This window comes from Neophocaena asiaeorientalis, unplaced genomic scaffold (assembly GCF_003031525.2).
Source record: "Neophocaena asiaeorientalis asiaeorientalis breed wild unplaced genomic scaffold, Neophocaena_asiaeorientalis_V1.1 scaffold129, whole genome shotgun sequence".
NCBI lineage: Eukaryota > Metazoa > Chordata > Mammalia > Artiodactyla > Phocoenidae > Neophocaena > Neophocaena asiaeorientalis.
The window spans coordinates 6,275,676-6,300,516 of NW_020172446.1; the positions used below are offsets into that span (position 1 = coordinate 6,275,676).

General features: G+C 46.5%; 1 protein-coding gene and 1 non-coding gene across 2 annotated transcripts in view; both read right to left on the reverse strand.

Annotated features, from left to right (window-relative positions):
* Positions 1-319: 319 nt before the first annotated feature.
* Positions 320-24,841, reverse strand: part of PITPNA (phosphatidylinositol transfer protein alpha) — a 40,168-nt gene continuing 15,646 nt past the window's right edge. The window contains exons 5-12 of the mRNA XM_024735301.1: positions 21,483-21,490; positions 20,309-20,383; positions 18,181-18,264; positions 16,038-16,115; positions 15,764-15,874; positions 14,349-14,471; positions 3,953-4,021; positions 320-2,900 (exon numbers count right to left, since the gene is read on the reverse strand). Of these exons, the coding sequence (XP_024591069.1) occupies positions 3,977-4,021; positions 14,349-14,471; positions 15,764-15,874; positions 16,038-16,115; positions 18,181-18,264; positions 20,309-20,383; positions 21,483-21,490 (524 nt within the window). The 3' untranslated portion in view covers positions 320-2,900; positions 3,953-3,976. The remainder of the gene's footprint in view (positions 2,901-3,952; positions 4,022-14,348; positions 14,472-15,763; positions 15,875-16,037; positions 16,116-18,180; positions 18,265-20,308; positions 20,384-21,482; positions 21,491-24,841) is intronic.
* On the reverse strand, positions 23,708-23,810 carry LOC112394529 (U6 spliceosomal RNA). The gene has a single exon (XR_003002160.1). It is a non-coding gene; the product is annotated as a U6 spliceosomal RNA (small nuclear RNA).

Below are 24,841 nucleotides of genomic sequence, written 5' to 3' on the forward strand. Positions count from 1 at the left end.
TAAGAACAACCTTAAATAAATGTTTTCCTTGGTAGGATGGGTAAAAGAGGGGGATGTGGAGAGGAGGGAAGACAAAAACAAAAAGGAAATACTGCCAGTAGAAAATGGCCAAATTACTTTCAGAAATGTGATATTTGCATAAGTAAAATGATAAGGGGATTGTTTTAGTTTACAGAAATCAACATGCAACAATTTTCAGAGATATCCTGTATCTTTCTAATGCTTCCCTGGTAAAACTGGGGAGATCAGCAAGAGTTTGAAGATACCTAAGTTGTAAAATGGACATAAGGACATCACCAATAAGCTGGACTCCAGAAAGCTCTGTCTAGGATTTTATTAGACTGCTTTTTCCCCCAATATAACCCATATTGGAAGATTGAGACAAAAAGGCACAAACTCACATTAAATAAACAAGGTAATCTAATCAGTTCTACAAAGTGTATTTTGTAAAAGAAGTAGCACTAGGAACCAACCAAAATACGTCAGGGAGTCCCAGCAGGGACTGTAAGAGAATTTGGGAAGATATACACATGTCCACAATACTGACCCTGTCCCCAACCTCTCTCCATAAGGCGGCCAGAGCCCAGCACCCCTCCTACAGAGGCACTGCTGCTTCCAACTGGGACTGCGGCCCTGAAAGCAGCTGGTCTGAAGGGGCGTGGCACATCCTCAGGTACTACCCCAGGAGCTGAGCCTTGCATCATAAGCCCCTCTGAGTGCTAGTCAGTTTGGGGGGTGGGTAAGGAGGGAAGGGGGATACTTAAAAGAAGCCAACACTGCTGCCCAGCAGCGACACTATCCATGGGGACGGAACAGACCAGGTACGTCCCTTCTTATGTTGATGTGGGCTGGAGCCCCAAATCCAGCTGACCTCAGGAAACACCAGTTCAGCTCTTGTGGATGCTGAACTGGGGCAACAGGTGGAGGTGGGAGGAGCCAGAGAAAAGGCCGACAAGGAGCGAGCCCCGCCCCTAGAATTGGAGTGATATGTGTGGATCTCAGAGAAGAGCTGAAGGGAGGAGACTGACAACTGCTGACCCTCAAACCACATAAACAATAGTCTGCCTAGAATATCACCGTTTGTTTCTCCCGGGCTAACCCACATCTGGACTTAACTTAGTTGATGAATGTTAAGAAGGGAAAAAGCTTTAAGCACAAATATAATTATAGCTAATACAGAGCTTGTAGGAAAACGTTTATATTTTTCTCCAGTAGGAATGTCTATTCAACTTTCCCAAATAAATGCTACCAGCAGTTGGGATGCTAATAACCAACTGAATTGCCCCAGATCCACTACTATAGACCCCACAAGGTGAGGAGACTGTGACAGGATATCTCCTGGCCCCAGAGGGGGCCTCAGTGAAGGTGGGAGCTAACCACGCTGAGTCTGTCCACCCTTACCCCAGGAGGGCCACAGGGAAGCAGCCATCAGGAAGTCACAGGTCTCATCCTGTGTGACACTCCCTTATTGCACTTAGAAATGAGTAAGGCAAAACAAACTGACAAAAACCTAAGGACAGATCATCCCATCCTACTTCTCACTCCCCGAACAGAGATTTGGTCTCGCATTAGCAGTTGCACCCAGGCTAGCATGGGCTTGAGTCACCGCACACTCGGCCAACAAACTTCACAAGGTTTGGGAAATGTCAGGTGACACCAGAGCTATCTCAGATTCTCCCACTGGGAAGGCATACTCGGGCTCTGCCAAGTCACAGGGAACCGTGAAGCACTCGGCAGCTTCTGTTCCCCGGAGCCTGGACTTTCTCACCAGCCAGCTTTGGGAGAGCTCCGTACTACGATCGCTACTTGCTTTTGATTGTCCAGGGCAGAACTCAGCATGGGGGCAGGACGAGCTGAGTTCTTGATCCCCAAATTCCTTTCCAGCAACTGGAGACGTGGGGGAACATGTTCTGGGAAGAAGCTTTTTGCATGCTTGTTTTGTGCAGCATGAAAAGATCAAGACCCATTGCGTCCTGACCAGCCTCAGACAGAGGACAGGAATCTAAGAAAGCACAGAGAAAAGGGGATTATTGCTGAGTGGCAGCACCAGCCCAAAAGGGAAGAGGAGCGTGGACATACAGAGCTCCTCGGGGGGCAGACTAGTAGGTAGGTATGGGGCAGACTCAATTCTAAGGGCCACACGGGACAGTTCCCTCCAGGTAGAGTTGACCCGGGCACATTACGGGCTCTGCGGAGATACACAGTGGGCAACAGGAGGGCCAAGAAACCATAGGTATTTCTAAGACTAGTGACCAGAGATGCAATGCCTGGGGCAGGGGTTATTTGTATTTGTTTAATTTTCAAAACAGGCTGGCTGGGCCTTGGGTACTTCCATGGTGCCTAGAGCACTCTGTAACAGTGGGTTACTGGGAGCAGAGGTCAGAGTTATGAAGCCACATTGCTGTTCTGTGGAACTGGAAGGGAAAAAAATACGTATTTCTAACTCATCCCTTCTCCCCAGGTGAGCACTCAAAATTGCGAAGATCTGCCCAGGAAGCAAAATACCTCAAGTTTATCCCAAGGTTGAAAACTAACAAAGTAAATCATTTAAAATCACCACATCACAAAAGGCAGCTATTTTGAAAGGCTAAAAATGTCACTTGGAAATAAAGGGGGCGGGGGCACACAAATGGGTCAAGAACACAATGGTTGGAGAGGGAGGAGCTGTAAATACAGCCACCTACACGCCACATATCTCAGAGGGGCAGGCTCCCGCACACACGGGCTTCGTAATACCAGACAGTCTATTTGTTCACAATGTTAAAGGGCATCTAGAATTAACTACAGTAAGGGATCAAAGTTGCCTGAAGAATGGGCACAGAAAGGCTGCGTCCGAAGATGGCCTGTCACTCAGGAGGGTGGAGCTGCTGGGCCTTCCTGTTGACCACTGTCTTGCAAAACTAGAAGAGAAATACAATTATTAAGGAAGCAACAAAGGAAAATAGAAACACACTGTAAATCATTCATGGGGGAATTGCAAAAGCAGGAAGGATGCCAGGCGGTGTAGTAGGGGGGCTGTGGGGGGGAGAGGAAACTAAGGTCCAAGCAGTGATGAGAAGCTGGCATCTCCTCAATCCACTTCATCCTACCGTTTTATCTCCCAGAAGTTCTCCTCAAGCACACAGGGCAGGCAGAGTGAGCAGTGGTTTGCTTCACTGCTGGTGAAAGCCCAGGCCTCCTTAGCACCGTAGTGCTAGAGGACAACCGGGCTTTATTTGATAACATAATTTTCCCTCAGAGCCTGATGGGAGCAAGACCAGGCTTCTCATTCCATGCCTAATCCCCTCTGAGCTGCTGGAATAACAGCAAGTGTGGAGGTGTGCAGGACACTGGGTGCTAATACAATGTAGGGTCTTGGGAAGGAGTGACCACGTGAAACAGACATCCCATCCTGGTCCTATGACCTGGGCAGAAACACTCTCCAAGTATCTGAAAGATGCTGCCTCTGAACTACTTTGTCTGGGATCAGAGGGTATAGAGAGAAAGGAAATGAAGCACCAGACCCAACAAGGACCACTAGGAAAAGCTGTCTGGACGGCAAATTTTCCAAGGGAGAGGTAGGGAACAGCTCTGGCACAGGTGGGTACAGGGAGCACCCAGAATGCCAGCTTCAACTTGAAATGGCTCAAGTTACGAGAGGAAGAGTAATTAGGTGCAGATAAGCTTTGATTCTCATCCACTGCCCCCACCCCAGCCGCACTTCCCACCACCCTGTCCTTGTCTCTGAGTGGTTCTTTGTACAATCACACAGATCCCTGAAATGTCTTAACAGTCATAACCTCTTCCTCTTTCCGAAGCCTGAGAGCTATTAAGCATCGCGATCATCATTAATACTAGAGGGCAGGACGAGGAAAGAAGCAGGCTTTCTGCCTCCAGAGTGAGCTGCTGAGCCTCGAGGACCCAAACCGATTCTGGCGTCTATGTCATGCTCAGCGAGAAATGCGGTACATACAGTGCAGAAGGGGGAGGAGTGGCTTTAGTCATCCGCTGTCATTCCTTTCACTGGGTCCTTCTGTCTCATCTGGAACAGAAAAAACAGGAAAAATTGAAGGCTTTTGCTGTTGATGGAACTCTACAACAAATACATGCCTCCTTCTTCTCAATCCTGCCAGTGGATAGGGTAGAGCATTTGTTTTGTGCAGAAAGCACAGCAGAAGAACAGAATTCTGTGTACACACAGCCAAAGTCATACTATTTATAGCTCTGTCATTGGTCCCACCATCCATGATTTCCATTTCTCTCCCCTGCATCCCACTGTTGGGCTTTAGTTCTTAAGCTCCTCTCTTTCTTTCATTCATTCAACAAATATTTATGAAGCATCTTTTTTTGTGCAAGGAACTGCTCCAGGCCTGAACCAGCCTGAATTCAGCCGTGAACCAAAACAGACCAAGTCTCTCCTCAAGGAGCTTACACTCTGGGACAAGGTGGGGGGAGAATGAACAAACTATGCCGGGTGGGGCTGCGGGCTGCTGGGACGGAGAGACTGTGGGAAAGTGCTATTTTATGAGCAGGCTGTGGACGGCCTCTCTGATAAGTGACGTTTGAGTAAAGACCAGAAGGAAGTGAGGGGGGAAATCCCGTGGGCCCCCTGGGGGGTGGGGGGCAGGGAGCATTCCAGGTGGAGGGAACAGCAATTCCCTCTCCTGAGCTCTGCCTAGAGGCTTTGCCTAGTCAGCCAGGTGGGCAGAGTTTGGCACCAGAGTTCGGCATCAGAACACAGGGATCGAGAATGCAGGGAGTGGATCTCAGCTTGGCAGAAGTGCGAGGCTGCTGGAAAACAGGGTGGGATCTTCTCTGGAAGCACTGAGTGGTCCCTGCCCTGGCACCTTCCAAGCAGCAGAGGACACAACTTCTTGTTGGGGATACTGTGGTGGCCATCTCTCTCAAATCCTTTCCAACTTGAAAATTCTGTTCTAATTGCAGGATGTCTATAACGTGTATATTTTAACTTCCCATTAGATATGTCTTCATTATCTGTGAGTTTTCTGCTCAACTTTCATTCTTTACTCATTCAACAGCTTTTGAGCACACACAGCATAAGCGCTGGAATAAAACTGCCTGGATCATATTCTGGCTCCATCACTAAATTGTGTGACCTTGAACAAATGACTTCACTGCTAAGCCTCAATTACTGTAGTAATAAAATAGAGATAATAGTACACATGTCATGGGGTTGTGGTGAAGATTAAGATATTCACGTGGAGTACTTTAGCACAGCAGGGTGCTTGGCACTCTGTACATGTTATCTGTGTTGTTAATGTCTTTATTCCAAACAGCGTAGTGAAGGGGATGTGTGTGTACACAGCTCTCAAGAACCTGCACTTTTAAGCTACAGCCTCCTCGGTTTTTGTTTTATTCACTTGACTTTAATACTGCCACTGTGCAGAGATCCTATCTCAGTAGTAGTAGTTCTCCACTGGGAAACATCTTCAAATACACTCTCTGCTACGTTTCAAGCCCGTGTCTATTGTTTGCACCCACTTGCCCCACCAACTATTATAATCAGTAAGTCCATGTGGAACCTGGACATGAGAAAAACATTCTCCTGGTCCTCCCCAAAGGTTCCCACAGTCACTCCTTACTGACAACAATTACTGTCATTACACCTAAGGTCTTAGCTTAGCCTTTTAGGCTAGAGTTTCCTCAGACTTGATCAAGATTATTGCCTGGGGCACTTGTAGGTTCTAGGGCTCCAGACCTGATGAATCAGAATCTACAGGAGATGGACCCTAAATGAATCATAAAATCAATCAGTCTCACAAGCCGCACTTTTCATCGTCCCCAGCAAAGATCCTCTGCTCCAAACAGGAAAGTCTGTTTTCTGACACCAAGCCAGTATGTGCTTATTCCTAGCTTCCCCTGGAATGCCTCTCCCTGTAGATTTTGCTCAAAACTCACTTTCCTGAATGATATCTTTAATAGTGCTCCTATAACTTCAGTTATCCATATTAGTATCTGTTAATATACTACTTTATAAGGGTTCAACAAATTCAAGATTTTTTCAATATGACAAATCTGTTAAGGATAAGGGCACTGTCATATTTCTTAAAAGATAAGAAGTTAACCTTGTGGTGTTAGGTTGGAATGGGAAGGTATCTGTGTGATCATAATGTATCAGCTAGATATAGAAATAACTACAGATGTTAAAGTCCCCCAGCTCCATCCTATGAGAAAGTCTGGGAGCAGCAACAGCCCAACAGCAGTGAGCACGTTCAGCACCCAAACACCATCCTCCAGTAAAGGAACCAGGGCTCCTTGGTGATACAGCTGATTCTAGGGCTGGTCATAGAAAGAGCAAGACGAGCCTGGAACACCTGTGCTTCAGGTGAACAAAGGTAACTTCACCAGAACTGGACAGAAAGACAGAATACAATGAAAGGAACACCGAAGTCTGTGACGTTTCGGCCTAAAATACAGAAACTGGATCTAATCACGCAGAATCATTGGACAAACCCAAATTGAAAGACATTCTACAAGTGACTAGCCTGTAACTTCCACAAATGTCAAGGTCATAGAAGTCCCAGAAAACTGAGGAGCTGCACCAGACTGAGACTAGAAGGGTGCAGTGTGTGATCCCAGGTCATACCCTTTCCTTTAAAGGAATGGGTTCTCTGGGTTCAAGAGTATACAGGAGTTCTCAGTATTCTTCTTGTCAGTTTTAGTAAGTTTGAAACTCTTTCAAAATAAAATTTTTAAAAGACAGAAAAGCACTCTTTAAATGTCTGCTCACTAATGACCATTCATGTAAATTTTCAATTATCAGGGAGGCTAAGATTTAGTATCATGGGACCAAAGCTCCTTGGGCCTCAAGCAGATCCTTGTATACCCTGAGAGTCCACCACCTGGCTTTAATTTACTAACGCGAAGCCAGGTCCTCTTTTCCTACTGCCTGAAATAAGATGCAGCTTCCTATCAGGAAACACGATAGCTTCCTTTACTCTCAGAGACAAGGTCCCCCCCATAGAGGGTGCCACTGAAATAAAAATGCATTATTTCATTCTTATAATGAAATGCTCTAAGAATGCTTATTTCCTGTTTCCTGGGGCCTAAATGACACAAGAGATTTTATCTGATGTTTGTAGTGTTCCTTGGATCAAACCACTGCAGGCTATATATATACATATAGTCGAGGAACATGAAAATAGAAGCTCTAGTCCTGGTTTGTTTTTAGCAGTGGTTTCCTCTAGGGAATGAGGCCGAAGGTTGGAAGAAAGGGACTTTTTTTCATCTACTGATTTTCTTTATTTATTTGGACTTCTATTTTTTAACATTTTTCTCTATCTTTTGAAAACTGTTTTTACTATAAGTATGAAATACTCCTTTACTTAAAGAAACCTGTATAAGTATCAATGTCAATTTCCTGGGTGTGATATTATACTACTGTTTTGCAAGATGTCACTGGGAGAAAGGGATCTCCTCCCTGTATTATTTCTTATACCTGCATGTGAATCTTATAATCATCTCAAAATAAAAAGTTCAATAAAAAAATAAAGCTAGTAAAAAAAACCAAAAAAACAATCAGTTTAAGACACTGAAAAGTAACCACAAACCAGTTAGTTCTGAAAGTGCACAGATATGAGGCAAATGTGGAATTGTTTTTAGAACCTCTCTAGGGATTTCCCTGGCAGTCCAATGGTTAAGACTTCGCCTTCCAATGGAGGGGGTGTGGGTTCGATCCCTGGTCTGGGAGCTAAGATCCCACCACATGCCTCATGGCCAAAAAACCAAAACATAAAACAGACACAATATTGTAACAAATTCAATAAAGACTTTAAAAATGGTCCCACATTGGGCTTCCCTGGTGGCGCAGTAGTTAAGAGTCCGCCTGCCGATGCAGGAGACACGGGTTCGTATCCCGGTCTGGGAAGATCCCACATGCCGCGGAGCAGCTAGGCCCGTGAGCCATGGCCGCTGAGCCTGTGCGTCCGGCCACAACAGTGAGAGGCCTGCGTAATGCAAAAAAAATAAAATAAAAAAGGTCCACATCAAAAAAAATCTTACAAAAAAAAAGAACCTCTCTAGAAAGCCACTCTATAAACAGATTCAGCCTTTGGGGGAAGAAATTTGGCAATAGGTAACAAGAGTCTTAAATTCTCTAATTCCACTTGTAGGAATTTATTCTAAGTAAATAATCCTAATTACCCAAAAAACTGAGTGCATAAAAAATTTTCATCACAGCATTATTTAAAAACAGTGAGAACCTACAACAACATGAAGGAAAATCCAACACAGGGTGATGACAGAGTACACAGCAATATGTACACTGTTGTTAGAAACATGTATGTGAAGAAACTTTTTTTTAGCAGGAAATGCTTTGTTACAATGTTCAGAGAAAAAAGTGAGAGAACCACCCAGGCACATGGAATACCATCATAACTAAGTAAAAGTGTGTACGAATTCTTAAAATGGTTATCTTTAAATAGAGTACTTATCTTTAAATAGAGTACAAGTGTTTTTTTTCTTTCTACTTTTTACTCTTTTCCAAAAAATGTTTGATGCTTATATATTACCTTAATATTGAAAAATGAAACTATTTTAAAAGAAAGGAAAGCTGCTCCTATATTTCAAGATGTTGGTCAATGCTGCAGGTGGTCTGCCCTGGGGTCAATCACTTCTGGGCAGGGCGGAAGGAATTAAGACTCCACAGACAGGGATCCCTTGGCCTCAAAAGACCTAGCTTTGCCCTCTGCAGGCGCTATGGGAATCTCAGATTCCAATCTCCCACAGCCCAGCAGGTGAGCTAGGCACTGAGTGATTTCTCTTTATCCTCAGACCTTCTGTCTACCACAAACCCAAACGGGAAACTAGGATGTAGTGTCCTGCCAGGCACTCCACTGCACAGGGACACTTATACAATCGCTGTGTAACCGGTCCAGAGTTTAAGACTTAAAATCTAAAACTGATGGTGATCCATCAGTCAAAAAGCCATAGGATGGAGCAAAGGCCCTCCTCATCAAAGTTCAGGTAATGAGAAAGGGACAGGCACATTCACACACAAGCAAACAGACAGGAAGGCTGGCTACATGGAGGCTCAGAGACAGCTCCCAGGGTGGGCCAGCAGAGCAAGAGCGCCATGTAGCCTCTGAGCTCCATCCCAAAGTACAAAGTCCAGAAGGAATGGGCTATGGAGGGATCAGAGAAGCCAACAGATTTAGAGAGGAAAACCCACAAGGGAAGGCTGGGGAAGAAAATGCGGCAGGATCTTAATTGTGTGTTCTTTGCTGTTTCTCAGCAAATGTTCTAGAGAGTCCAGTAAGTAGGGAAACAAGTTTTCTTAAAATTTTTAAAATGAGTCCTCTTCTCCCAGTCTCATTATCTAGAGTTAGTGACCAAGGCCCAGGAGGTACCTATTCTCTGAACTGGAAGGTATCCTTAACTTCTCTGAAAGTAATACCTATGGCACAGGTAGCCATGAGCATTTCATGACCATACATGTCAAATGTTTACCACACATGACAGGCATATGGTAAGACCTCAATGTTAGCTTCTCTTAATAATAGATATGTTATTGTAAATCAACTGTACTTCAATTAAAAAAAATAATATAGATATGTTTATTACCACCATGTTCATAAGACAGTGAGTTCCCCATTACAGGAGGTGGTCAAGCACAAGCTGGTGGGAAGGCTGCAGAGAGGACTCAAGCACTGGCCATATAATTGGACTAAATGACTTTTATAATTGGACTCTTATAATTTTATAATTGGACTCTTCCACTTCTGAGATTGAGTTTCTTAAGATCAGGAGCGAGGGAAGGAGGGAGAGCCACTGGTCCCCTACAGGCACACATTTCCTGACATTTTTGTTTTTAGGTAAAGGGACTTATCTCTCTTTTTTTAAAATTAATTAATTAATTTTTGGCTGCGTTGGATCTTCGTTGCTGCATGTAGGCTTTCTCTAGTTGCGGTGAGCCAGGGCTACTCTTCGTTGCAGTGCGCGGGCTTCTCATTGTAGTGGCTTCTCTTGTTGTGGAGCACAGGCTCTGGGTGCGAGGGCTTCGGAAGTTGTGGCACGTGGGCTCAGTAGCTGTGGCGCACAGGCTTAGCTGCTCTGTGGCATGTGGGATCTTCCCAGACCAGGGCTCGAACCCGTGTCCCCTGCATTAGCAGGCAGATTCTTAACCACTGCGCCAATAGAGAAGTCCCAGGACTAATCTCTTGATCTCATTTCTCAAATCCTTGAGCCTCAATCCAAGAATGGTGGGTCTACCCCCACAGAGGGACAAGAGTTATGGCAGTGGTGACTGTGGCCTTATAGTGACCTCTCATAACTCACAAAACAACCCACCCACTCCAGACTACTATGCATTGGTTTAAAGAATAACAGTCATAATTTCTCTGATTTTTTTTTTTTTTTTTTTTTGGCCGTGCCACACAGCTTGCAGGATCTCAGTTCCCTGACCAGGGACTGAACCCAGGCCACGGCGGTGAAAGCCTGGAATCCTAACCACTAGGCCACCAGGGAACTCCCTAACAGTCATATCTTCTATCACAAACTTGCAGTTAATCATGGCAGATTGAATACATGCATTTGTTGCTATTCCTCCCCAAGACCCTACCACAATGACAGTAAAGGAATAAAAAAGATAGAAAACTATAAAGACAACAAGAACAGAGGAGACAACTACAGATAAGAGATGGAAATGGCATTCTGGAAGATGAAAAAGGATGGATGAACAATGACTGATCTGCAGAGCAGCAGGGGCTGCCGGTGAGGAGGGGACCCACTGGTGCTGCAGGTCACCCAGAGGCCTGGGAACTGGCAGCATCAGGTGCCTCTAAAAGTGGGAGTGCAGCCAGGGGTGAAAACAGGTGACTTTACTGAAAGTGGGAATAAAGAACCATTTGGGCCTGGCGTGCCCTGGTGTTCCCTCCCCCAGTTTTCACAGTCAAGTAACGCCCCCTTCCTGCAAAGCCCAGGGATTCACTCTCTGGAGGCACTGAGGTCTTGAACTCAGGACCCCAGGCTCAGCTAGGGGTGAAGTGGGCACGATGCAGAATACAACGGGATTAAGTTAGAGCCACCCCATGGCATAGTGAGCCCACCAGGACCTTTCTCCAGCTCAGCTCCCCGAATGCTGGCCCTGACCATCCCCATGAGCAAAAGACTGGGGAGTCCTCTCAAAGCAAAATGAGCAGCCCAAGAAAAATAGACTCAGGATCCTGAAGTGGGGGACCCCAATGGAACCACCTGATTACCCTTCAATAAGCCCAGCCACTGACTCAGAGAGCTTCCAACCACTTTTTGGAGCTTCACTCTTCACTTTGAACGGACAGCCAAGGACCCCCAACCCCCAGTCATTTGAGGGAAGCCCCTAACAGAAAACACAGAGTCCCATAGGAAAAAGGAGCTCAGAGAAAACAAAGAATGTTCAGGTGGCAGAGATATCTCAAAGCCAAACAAGAACCAAAACCCAGAGCTTCAGAAAAGGAAAATGATGCAAGCAGAAAAAAAGAAAAAATACTTAAAAAAAGAACACAGCACAAGAAATGCTTTAAAACGTCTTAAGTTCAACAGAGGAGAGAAAAGTTAACTTTGGAAAACCTCCCCTAGGAAGGAGACGAAAAAGGAGACACAACAAGAAAATCAGAAGGTCAATTCATGAGGTCCAACTTCTAACTAAAAAAAATCCAGAAAGGGAACAGAGGGGAGAAAATGATGAAACAGGTAACACAAAAACATTTCCCAGAACTAAAGAGATCTTTAGCTCAAAGTGCCCACCGAGTGGGAGCAAAATGAATGAGAATGAACCAAAGTCAACTACATTATTGTGCAAACAACCCAACCAACCACCCTGTTGAGACTCAAAAACTTAATGATACAGAGAACTAAGCTAACAAAAAGAAGGAACGCGGTTACGAACTTCCTAACAAAACAAGAAAATTATCCAAGGAAGGAATGAAGATCAGAGTAGATGAAAGGGTTCAGTTGGGAAAAAGAATGACAAAGGTATAATAATGATAAATGCTGAATGACCAGTTAACCCCAAATTGTGACACTGAAGGATGGAGAGGAGGAGCGTGTGAGTGGTGGGTGGAGTAAAAGACCTAAACCTTCCACAGGAAGAAGTAAGCAATTAACAGCTAAAGTCGAAAAACTGTGAATTAAGAGGATAAACCTATTATTTAGAAACTCGGAGGTAACTAACAAAAGAAACAACTGTGAGAACTGCAAGGGGCTACTTCTGGGGGCAGGACCACAGAGACAGGGCGGAGGAGGACGGCATCTTCCTCACACGCCTAGGGTACTCGTGGAGGTGATGGATATGCTTTTGGCACTGACTGTGGTGATGGTCTCACGGATGTCTATTTATCTGCAAGCTCATCAGGATGTACACATTAAATGGGTGCAGCTCTTTGTATGTCAATCAGACTTCAATAAAGTGTTTTTTTAATTAAAAATGAAAAAAGTAAAACTGAAAATAAAACCTTGATAAAAATATTTTTAGAAAGAGGAAAAATAAAGAAGAAAGAGAAGTGAGCCAGCGGTACAGTCAGCACACAAAGGTCCCATACAGTTGCTAAAGGGGTCAGAACATGTCCCCCAGTGGCTTTGCTTTCTCTTCCACTGCCAACTATTTTAAAAATTCCAATTCCAAAGAGGGTTTTCTGCATTTTGCAATTATCTTGGAGGACAGAAATCATCTAAGCTTTTGGCACAGTTATCCACAGAATGGAGAAACAGGCAAAGACAAGGGGTGGGGATTAAAAATGAACTCCCCGAGGACAAGTGCTCTCAAACTTTGGATCTGAGGGAGGCAGATCCAGTAAATGCTCAGGAGAGTTCTCCCAGCACCAAGAATGCGAATTCGACCCAAAGAGTGAAAGGCTGTCAGCAAACACTTCCATGACCCCAGTGTACTTCTGGCTGGCCTGTCAGGCAGTGGGCAGCTGAAGCTACAGGCTAAACCCCGAAAGCTCCGTGTTCTTCCATTTGGTAACCTGTTTCTTTTCTTCTTCTCAAGAATCGGGTGACCACAGGACTCAGGCCTCCCTCTTACATTGTTAGAATCGCCAGGGACCTGGACATTAAAATCTACCACTTCCTGAAGATCCTTAGCAGAAGAATCAGGAGTTGTGTCCAAAATCCTGCCACTTCCCTGCCAAATGTACCTGAATGAATAACTAAAACGTCTGCCTACAACAGGAACTAACTCAGCAAACCACTGTAACCAGTGAGTCAGCCCAGGAAGTGTCATCCTGGAGGGTAAAATCAAGGAAGGAAGAGCTCGCAGGCCCATTCTCCACCGAGACCAGCACAGTGCAGCGGGAGCACCTGTGTAGTGTGGGGCACCGTGGACCCGGGCCTGCGTCTCACCTGAGGCCCTGCTGGAGTGCCAGACAAGGCTGTGCAAAGCTATGCCTGCCAGACATCCAGGCTCCATGCCAACCCTCCCAGGGCAAGGAGGGAGCAATGGATGGCAGTTCCTATGAAACAGAGCTTCCTGCCTTATTTTTAGCCCCGAGAGGCAGGAGGGAGCCCCAAATGGCATTTAGAGGGAGAAGAGACGGAGTGATTGAGTGCTACAGCTCTTCCCCTGACTGTATCACCTGCAGGCTGTGTGACCCTGGGTATAGCCTTGAACTCTCAGAACCTCTACATCCTCATCTGAGAGTGGGGGTAACAGTGGCGCATCCTCACAGGGGTTGTGAGGATCACAGGAGATGGGACAAGACGTGGAAAAGCCCTCAGAATGGTGTCTCACACACAGTGGCTGCCTGAATGTTATTTACTGACCATCTCCTCAGAGTGAGCCTTGCAGGGAAGCAGCCCCAAATTCCCCAAATGAGGCAAGAGGAGTGTTAGGTCTTCAGGCTTCCATGGAACAGCAGCTAGCTCTCCTTCTGGGATCCATGCCACGGGCAAGAAAAAAAAAAGGCAAAGGCTCCAAACTCTAAAAATAGCTCCCAACACCCTTATAGAGGGGTTAGTCCTGTGTGCCGCTGCTGTCCTCTGCGGGTGACATGCGTGGCATTCATGGATCAGCCCAGCCTGCCTCCTTCCGAGGCCGCCTCCATCTCTGCAGCCCAGCACCATCCCCCCCGCCACCGGCTCTGAAGAACCACTGCAGCAACTGTATTACTCACTTGGCATTCAGCACAGCCCGCCATATTTGTCTCTCTGGATATGCCAAGACCTCGACTAGACTGCAAGTTCAAGAGCACAGGCTGCTTTCTTCCTTGTAGTTCCCATATCGCCTGGCATTAGACCTTACCCACAGTGGACGCTGACATGTTCCTAGAACCACAGGACGGTGCCCTCAGTGAACTGCCCTGGCACGACAGTTTCCATAATGTTCACGGTTATCTAGGTGACAGACCCAGAGTCTCGTCTGGCCTCCCACGTACCTCATCCAGCTGTCTCTTCGTCTCTTCTTCCATCCTTCGAATGTCATCCATAGTCAGGTCAACCCACTTATCAAGCCAACAGAACAGCTGCCTGTGGAAGTTTGTAAACAGACGCTTCTCTTGCTATAAAAAGGAGGGACCCAAGTTAGAACCGGAAGGTGCAGGCCACTGCTGCAGCCCTCCGCCCCACGACCTCTGTGCCAGTATCCACACTTTACGGGGGCGGGGGGGAGTGATACTTGGCTGGCTGATCTGGATCAGCCCTCCAGTCCCTCAGGTCAGTGACCTTTGCCTCCATGTGTCTGAAGGGTATGGCCTCAAGTAGGGGAAGCCCCCAGGAGAGAGTTGGTGCCTACCCCACCGCGAGGCTCTGTGCCCAAAATGCTACCAAGACAGGCAGTCCACAAGTCAAGGTCCCAAAACAACTGTGCCAAGTTTCCTCCTTGTCTCTTGAGCCTAAAGCCAGGTTAAAACTGGCCAACAGCTATGAATGTTGCCCAGTTTCACCAGACTCACACATCAGAGATAAGGTTATAGAAACTCCTTAGGTGTCATTTGGGCGAGTTGCTCAGTTTTCCTGGGTCTCCCATTTTTACATGTTATTATACTTTTGTTTGAGATTCTCTTGTTAAAAAACGAAAAGAGAGGGCTTCCCTGGTGGCGCAGTGGTTGGGAGTCCGCCTGCCGATGCAGGGGACACAGGTTCATGCCCCGGTCCGGGAAGATCCCACATGCCGTGGAGTGGCTGGGCCTGTGAGCCATGGCCGCTGAGCCTGCACGTCCGGAGCCTGTGCTCCGCGACGGGAGAGGCCACAACAGTGAGAGGCCCGCGTACCGCAAAAAAAAAAAGAAAAGAGGAAAAAACTCCTTAGGTCTGTCTAGTTCAGTAATTCAGGGCACTGGAGAATTTGTTTCATAGTGCTTCTTGCCTTTTGGCATCAAGAAAAGATGCTGAGGGGCTTCCCTGGTAGTGCAGCGGTTAAGACGCCGCACTCCCTATGCAGGGGGCTCGGGTTCGATCCCTGGTCAGGGAACTAGATCCCACATGCATGCCACAACTAAGACTTCACATGCCACAACTAAGGAGCCCACGAGCCGCAACTAAGGAGCCCGCAAGCCACAACTAAGGAGCCCACCTGCTGCAACTAAGACCCAGCGCAATTAAATAAATAAAAAGATGCTGAATTTGTCATTTAATCACAGCAAAGCCCCTTCCTGTTTCCTTCTTTTGCCTCAGTTTCCTTACCTTTCACATGTGGTACCCTTGCAAGGGGGAGTGGGGGTCTGGGAAATGAAACCAAAATATCAAGCCACGTGGGTTGATATATGCCACGTGGGTTGTATGATCTTCTCTTGTCGGGCAAAACACCCCCCACCAACACACACTGGGAAGGCCTCCTACCCTGGTCACTTACCTTATGTATAAAGTTTTCCACTTTGTTCTGCAGGCCCCACCACTTGAACTTGACAGTAACCAGTTTGTATGCACACATGTATGGGCAGTCTTTCTGATTTACAAGTTCTTGCTGTATTAGAAACACACCCACAGGCAAGCAGTTAACTAAGAGGGCAGACCTCTGGATCCCCCTTAGCCCAGGCGGGCCATTCCCCTCCTCCACTGGGGAGGCCCACACACACTGGCCCCAGTCCACCCCCCACCCCACCCGGTGGTGAGGGTGTGAACTGCACCTTCCAATTGGGACCCAAGGGTCCTCGGCCTGTTTTGATAGACTTAAATTTTGCTGGGTCTTCCTCTGCCTTGTAATCCTGAGAGAAGTTGGAGTTGGAGCGGGGAGGGATAAAGAGGGGGAAGGGGAGGGAGGAGGAGAGAGAGAGAGAGAAACAGATCAGATTTTCCACCAGAGTACCATTCTGACGCTGCTGGCTCACAGAAAATCTGGGAAGGTGTTATAAACAAGATACAGAACTGTTTACATTTGTCTCAGAGGAGAGCTCTCTGTGATTTTGTCTGCCAGGGCCTGTTTTCACTTTTACCAGACTGTGTGAGCAGGCACGTATTTCCACTGTTTAAGGTGGGGATTTGCAACCTGGAGTGAACAATCATGTGACCAAGGAAGGTGTTTTCAAAATACAGTTGACCCCTGAGCAAGGCAGGGGTTAGGGGTGCTGACCCTCCACGCAGTCAAAAATCCAACTGACAGTTTGCCCTCTGTACCCGCAGGCCCTCTGCATCCCCGGATTCAACCAAGCACAGATCGTGTGGAACTGTATTTAATACTGAAAAAAACCCTGCTTTTAAGTAGACCCCCGCAGTTCAAACCCATGTTGTTCAAGGGTCAACTGTACAGATTTCTGGGTCATTCCACCTAAAACCCAGTGAATAAGAACATTTGCAGGGGAGGGTTGCATGCATTTTTTTTTTTAACTCCCCAGGTGATTCTAAAACAGCAGCCTGAGCTGAGAACAACTGGCCGCAGTCATTCCTGAAATCTTCTAGTCCCATCTCCCTCTGGCTTGTTTTGTTTTTGTTTTTAAACTGCCTTGTTTTAATAAAATCATTATTGGAAATGTTCAATGTACAGACTTAATCCTCTTGTGTACTATCGTCAGTCTCCCCTCACTGATTTAAAATGCAGTCAGTGTGTTAATTTAAAATGCAGTCAGCTGTGTGTTAATTAACAGTAACAGAAGTTTACTCTTGGGCTGTTCCTCTGCATTGACTAATGTGGGCAACGAAAAGCAAACTCCTTATGGCATCTACTTAACAAAAATAACGAAGGTATCAAATCACACACACACACACACACACAATCATAAAGCATTTCCCAAAGCTAAGGAGATTATTTATTAAATCTTCCCTGCCTCTGCTTCTCTCCACTCACATGAAACAGTCAACAAAATACTCAAAGCACCATACTTTTGGCTAGTATTTCTGTTTGAGAAATATCTGGCGATGTTCAGTTTGAGGAAATTCATCAAGCTGCACACTTATGATCGATTCACTTTGCTATATATGTTATACTTCAATAAAAAATTTTTTTGGAAAAATCCACTAATCTTTTGAGGGTAAGGGTGGGGATATTAGGCAAAGAAGCACAAGATGGCTTTCGTATCTATTTGGGAATGCACAAAACAAAATATCTTAGGCACAAAGAGTGACTCCAGGAAAGAAGTATCATACCCCTGGGGTACAGAGAGCAAACACTTATTCCCTACCAATGGGCAGAGTCAAGTTCCTGTGCCCAGGTTCCAACAGGCCTCTGTCAAATAGGAAGAGTACTGAATGGGGGAAACCTAGTCCTTTACTTCCCTAAACCAATACCTCCTGGGCAGTGAGCAGGACAGACCTGGTCCCCAATTTCTCCAACTTTATGGTCTAGCAGTGGACTGTCCTTTCCAGGTGGCTGCTGCCATGTCTGTTACTCTGAGAAGTGACCACCAACGTCTTGAGGGCAGGGGACTTGTCTTTTCATGTAACTGGCAACCCCCCAACCTGGAACCCACAGAACAGAGTATTCTAAACACAAAATAGGCAGGCAATATATATTTTTGATCACAAGGTTAGAAAGAGAACTAGTTTCAGGCTAAGTGTCACTTCAGCAGGGCAAATCACCCCCAGGGCTACCGACAGTACCTACGTCATCCAGTGACAATTTCCAGAGGCCAAACAGGACACATACATCTGAGCCACTATTTTCCTGGTGGTATCCCCGAGTCAAGGCGAGGCAATTCTTAACACTCATTTAAAAAATAAAATACCCAAGAGAGAACTTCCCTTTGAGCCAAGTTGGGTATGGCTCCTTGGTTGCTCTGACACTTAGAAGTCATTTCTGCATCTCAAAGGCCACCCATATCACTGAACAGTTCCTACCTTGCTAAGTACTTGGCTTCGATCTGCAATGTCTATATATATGGCTTCCACATGTTTCCAAGCCTCAGGCTCCAGTTTATGCACCTGCAGGAACAAGGAGGACCACTGTGTAGTTTTTATCATCTACGAAGCACCCTTTACCCAAAATGGACACCTAGCAGCAGCTGTTCCCATAGCCAGAGATGTGAGATTCCTACTGGTACATACAAAACTATCCAAAGGAGTGGGAGGATGGATTTTAAGTGGACATACATTTGAGAACTAATGCTTTGATTTTTCAAGCTAAGTACAACTGCAACAGCCCAAGACACTCTCAGGACTCCCCTAGCACCTATTTTGTTTCCATATGTTCCCCCTTTGTAAAGACTATACACTTGTCTCATGGGGATGTTGCCTGGTTAGCCATATACTGCTTATTTTGATGCTCTTAAAAATTAACTAACTCAAAGGCTTCCCTGGTGGTGCAGTGGTTGAGAGTCCGCCTGCCGATGCAGGGGACACGGGTTCATGCCCTGGTCTGGAAAGATCCCACATGCCGCGGAGCGGCTGGGCCCGTGAGCCATGGCCGCTGAGCCTGCGCGTCCGGAGCCTGTGCTCCGCAATGGGAGAGGCCACAACAGTGAGAAGCCCGCGTACCACAAAAAAAAAAAAAAAAAATTAACTAACTCAAAATAGGTGGTACCAGATACAAAATCATGCTACGAAATTCTGATACAAATTCAAAATGTACAAAAGGGGCTTCCCTGGTGGCACAGTGGCTGAGAATCCGCCTGCCAATGCAGGGGACACGGGTTTGAGCCCTGGTCCGGGAAGATCCCACAAGCTGCGGAGCAACTAAGCCCGTGTGCCACAACTACTGAAGCCTGCACGCCTAGAGCCTGTGCTCTGCAACAGGAGAAGCCACTGCAACGAGAAGCCCGCGCACCACAACAAAGAGTAGCCCCTGCTCTCTGCAACTAGAGAAAAGCCCACGCGCAGCAACGAAGACCTAACACGGCCAAAAATAAATAAATTTACAAAATGCACAAAAGGATATGATAAAGCGTATAACTCTTTCTCTTGTCTTCAAGTCCACTCCCAAGTACCACCACTGCTAAACATTCAAGTGTAGAGATTTTTCTTTTAATACAGATGGTAGCATGTATACACACTGTTTCACATCGTGCTTTTTCCCCTGAACAGTGTATGTTGAAGACTGTTCCCTACTGGTTCTTTTTAATGGCTGCATAATATACCACTATATGGCTGCAGGGTCCTACTGATGGGCTTTTATGTTTTTAACCTTTGGGTACACAAAGAATGCTGAGATGAATCTCCTTGTATATAAGCTATTTCATACATGTGAAAACCTAACTGTAGTATAAATTCCTAGGTGTGGAATTGCTGGGATAAAGGATAGGTGTATTTTATTTTATTTATTATAAATTTATTTTATTTATTTATTTTTGGCTGCATTGGGTCTTTGTTGCTCCAAGCGGGCTTTCTCTAGCTGCAGTGAGCAGCTACTCTTCGTTGCAGAGCGCGGGCTTCTCATTGTGGTGGCTTCCCATTGCAGAGCACGGGGTCCAGTAGTTTCGACACACAGGCTCAGTAGTTGTGGCTTGTGGGCTCTAGAGCGCAGGCTCAGTAGTTGTGGCACACAGGCTTAGCTGCTCCGTGGCATGTGGGATCTTCCTGGACCAGGGCTTGAACCTGTGTCCCCTACACTGGCAGGCGGATTCTTAACCACTGCGCCACCAGGGAAGCCCCTGTATAGCTTACGGGATCTTAGTTCCCCAACCAGGGATTGAACCCCGGCCCTGGCAGTGAAAGCACCAAGTCCTAACCACCGGACTGCCAGGGAATTCCCTAATTTTGATGGTTTAAAAATTCACCTCCTCTGTGCCAGGAGTTACATTTTTAGACCAATCCCAGCACTAGGAGAGGTCCTATAAAGAGTCTTGGAGATCATATTTTTCAGATTAGAGACAGAGCAATCCCACCCTGGTAGGACAGATCTGGGCACAGGCTACTGCCTGCCTGGCCAGGAGAAAGGGGACCATGGATCAGACCCCTTGGCATGGAAGGAGCCTCAACACCCCGTCCTGGGGCCTGGAAGTCCTCGGGGCTCCTGGGGAGTGCTACTTACATTCTCCTGGGTGCCAAGATCTGGTTTGTGCCAGGTTTCAATTTTAATCAGAAAGTCTTCTTTCATGTATTCATTCTGGAAGGGGAAAAAAAATACCTTACAGTCACCAGGCTCAAAGTTGGAGAGTAACCATCCCCCCTACTTGCTCACGGGCAGTCGAGAGACCCCAGCCTCTGCCTTATAGTAACAGCTAACTGTACCAGGAGCCCACAGTACACCGGGTGAGTGTTATCTCGTTCAATCCTCACCCCAGCCTGCGATGGCTGTAGTAATACCACCCTCGTCTTATAGTCAAGGAAAGTTACGTTCAAAGGCGTGAGGGGACTTGTCCAATGGCACAGAGATAACGACAGAGCTGGGCCTCAAACTCAGTCGTGTCTGGCTTCAAAATCCATGTATTTAATCCGTGTATCCCTCCTATTTGCCTCATGCACAGGGCGTAACGGCTGACTGGCAGCGTGGGAAGAGCACGGGGAGACTTCCCAGCCAACCAAACGTGTTCCCCACCCGCGCCCGTTCTCCCCAGCCAACCTTTTGCTAATTTAACCTTTCATGCTAATTATCAGCCTCCTCCCTTAGTGCCTTTAAAAAGTTGGAACTACTCAAAGGAGGAACACGTTAATCCCCTAACTCCTCAGTGGGAATTAGGTTCCCAGAAACTTCTTACATTTACCAGCAGGGACAAGGCACCTGGATGAGGACGCTGAAGGGTGGAGAGAAGGGGCACTGACAGAGGGGCTGGGCCTGGAAAAGAAACCTTGCTGATTTCTCAATTTTGCCAAGGGTCAGTGCTCACTGGGGTCAACAAACGCCCCAATGGGAAAGTCACAATCGGGTCAGCTGAACTGAAGCTTCTTGTACAACCCTGGGAAGGCCAAACCTGGGGCAAGCAGGGGACAGCCTTGCGTCATTCTGTACACGTGAGACCTGGGGCTAGTATGCCACAGTCCTGACTGCTGCACCTACAAAGCTACCTGCCAATGTAGCTTCAAGCAAGAAGCCATTTTGCCAATTAACAAGTTCCTCATTAGGACTGAAAGGATTAAGCCTCAAAAGCTCCAAAAGTCACCCAAGAGAAAGAGAGGAATACCCAGGAGTCTCCGGGGCAGTTCCATTTTTATTTTTCCTTTTCTTATAAATCATCTACAGTTCCAACCCCCCTGAAAATACTTACTGTAATAACTGCTCCAAGGCAAGGACATGGAAAAAAGAAAGAAAAAAGATTAATGAGGATAAATAAAATATCCACCCCTCACCCCCAGGGAGCACGGAAGCAAAGAATTCTCCACTCCCTGGGGCACTCCAGTCACTCTCCAAGCCCCAGCAAGTACATCTGGTAACTCAAATGCAGCAACTCTCAAGTTTCACTCATACAAAGTCCCCAAAGACCAAATATGGAATTTAATTAAAGCGATGCCACTACAGGCTCCTCAGGACTCTTCCCAGTTGGGCAAAGACAGGGAGCAGTTCTGATGAGCTGAAGCGCGGAGACCCGCTGCTCTGCCGTCGGAGTGTCACCTGGTGTCCCCCCACCCCCACTTCCCGGGGCACAGAGCAGGGCACTGTAGGCCAGGCACTGTCTATCTGCCCTCTGCAGCCTTCCTCTCACTGTAACCAAACCTCTCACCCTCCACACTCCTGATCATTGTAATGAGACCCCCTCGGAAAGCACCGTTCAATTATTTATCAGAGAAAATGACTGCAGCTCTAATGTCACTGGGGAATAGACTAGCCTTCCTCCTGACCACAGCCCAGATCATTCTGTACCCTCTGACTTTGGCAGTTATCGCAATTTCAGATGGATGCCACACTGCCCCATCTGACAGTACATGGGGCTAACAGTCAAATTCCATAACTCTAAAACTGAAACTAAGGTTACCTCTGAGATTGAGATGAGAAGAATTTGAAATATAAGGGATAAGATCCACCCTGTATAGAAACAACCCAAGAGACTATCAGTAATTTCCCTGAATCCAACGAAAGATACTTGCAAGAAAGCACCAGATCAAGATTATAACTAAAAGGGCTATTGAAATAACGGCCCTGTTATTAGTTTAACAAAAAAGGAAATGAAGGGTATAATATCCATCGAGGGCGAGTCCAAAGAGACCAGTTTGGCAGAAATTCTCCAGCATTGTTCTGGGAGCAAGAGCCCTGGGCTGTGTATGTGGCACATCTAGCAGCCCCATCCTGAGTGTCAGGTTGGCCTGGTTTGATGATACTAGGCCCCAAGGTTCTCCCACTAACCACCTGATTCTGAGTCTATGCTCTCCGAGCAACTTTCTCCTAGTTTGGCCTCTGTTGGGACAGAAAGTGCTAATCAACAGACACAAAGCGGGACTTCCCTGGTGGCGCAGTGGTTCAGAATCCGCCTGCCAGTGCAGGCGACACGGGTTTGAGCCCTGGTCTGGGAAGATCCCACATGCTGCAGAGCAACTAAGCCGCATGCCACAACTACTGAGCTCGCGTGCCACAACTACTGAAGCCCATGCACCTAGAGCCCGTGCTCCACAACAAGAGAAGCCACCGCAATGAAAAGCCCGTGCACCACTAGGAGTGGCCCCCGCTCACTGCAACTAGAGAAAGCCCGCGTGCAGCAACAAAGACCCAATGCAGCCAAAAATAAATAAATAAATTTGTTTAAAAAAACAAAACAAAACACTACAGACACAAGGGTCTGATCACTTAAGCAAGTAGATGTTTTCACTACATGTTGGCTTTCTGATTATAATTTGGTTTTCTATGCAGAAGAGTCCACAAGGAAAGAATGCCCTACTCAGCAAACAGGAATACCTTGGTTTTCATTAGTAATTTTGTATTTTAATATAACTTAATATATTGGCATTTGGGGGTCTCGTATATAGGTCTTTCTGAGATCCTGAGAAACAGATCCATTTAGTTCTGACAAATTAGGTCTGTGAACCTACGAGGGTGAACACCCTCCCTGGCCTTTAATGCCAATGTGGGTGACCAAACAATCTTTCCCAATCTTCTCTAGCCTCAATGCCTCCAAACACCTCTCTAGCCTCCAAACACCTCTGCATTCGGAGCCTTCCCTTTTCTTCAAACTGCAACCCTATGTACACTGGAAAGGTCTCAGGAAACCCTCTGCAGTTGGAAAACAGGGCTCTCCAATGAGACCAGTAAGGTACTTTTTAAAAACTATGGCTTTGGGACTTCCCTGGTGGTCCAGTGGTTAAGACTCCATGCTTCCAATGCAGGGGGCGAGGTTTCGATCCCCGGCTGGGAAACTAAGATTCCACATGCCATGTGGCACTGCTATAAACAAACAAACAAATTATGGCTTTAATAAAGAGACTGTATTCAGCCCAGGGTTAAGGTTACAGGAAGAGGAAGGAGGAGAAACATTTATTTTCTTCTTCCTACTTTCTTTCTTTTTTTTTAATGGAACGCTTCATGAATTTGCGTGTCATCCACGCACAGGGGCCATGCTAATCTTCTCTGTATCGTTCTGGTTTTAGTACATGTGCTGCTAAAGCAAGTGTTTTCCACGGCCAACTTCATTCCACTGAGAACAAGGTTAGAGCCTTCCAAAAGGCATGTGGAGTATCACTCCACACTCCTTTATCCATCTCACCTCAAACTCTGATCTACTTAGGCCAACCTAAGAGTTTGAACTGATAATCTTTCTCCCACCAACCCCCAGAGGGAACTGGACATAGCCTTCCTTGTTTATATCGCTTTTTAAAAGAGCAATGGCTAACTGAACAGATCTAAGATTCAAGACATTCATTCTGGGCTTCCCTGGCGGCACAGTGGTTAAGAATCCCCCTGCCAGTGCAGGGGACATGGGTTCGATCCCTCATCCAGGAAGATCCCACATGCTGTGGAGCAATTAAGCCCGTGCACCACAACTACTGAGCCTGCGCTCTAGAGGCTGCCAGCCACAACTACTGAAGCCTGTGCACCTAGAGCCCATGCTCTGCAACAAGAGAAACCACTGCAGTGAGAAGCCCGTGCACCACAACGAAGAGTAACCCCGCCCTCACCGCAGCTAGACAAAGCCCGCATGCAGCAATGAAGACCCAACGCAGCCAAAAACAAAATAAATAAATTTATATATAAAAAAGAAGACATTCATTCTGTAATGAAGCTGGGGTGTGACTATAAAGTCAGCACCCATTGAAGAAGCCAACCTCCTCTCCCCTGCTCCTTGCCTCTCCTCTTCACGGAGTATTTAGAAATTACATTTTTCTTCTTTTGGCCAAGGATCAGAAGATGCGAATGAACATGTGGTGTCTAGAAAAATGCCCATGTCAGCTGCAGCACACTCTCCCCAGAATTACAGAGGACAGTGGCATCTCTCAGTTGGCACAAGCTGTGTACCCAGAACCCCGCCCCAGGCATGCAGCAGTCCACCCTATCCATTTGCCTCCTTTATGCCAAGTTGGCTAAGGTTCTTACGACACATGCTCAATGCAACTCTCTTACACATCAAGAAAATTCATCTTTGGCCCTAGACCAGACACACCCAGCCACTGTGCACACTTTTTTTTTTTTTTTTTTTTGGGG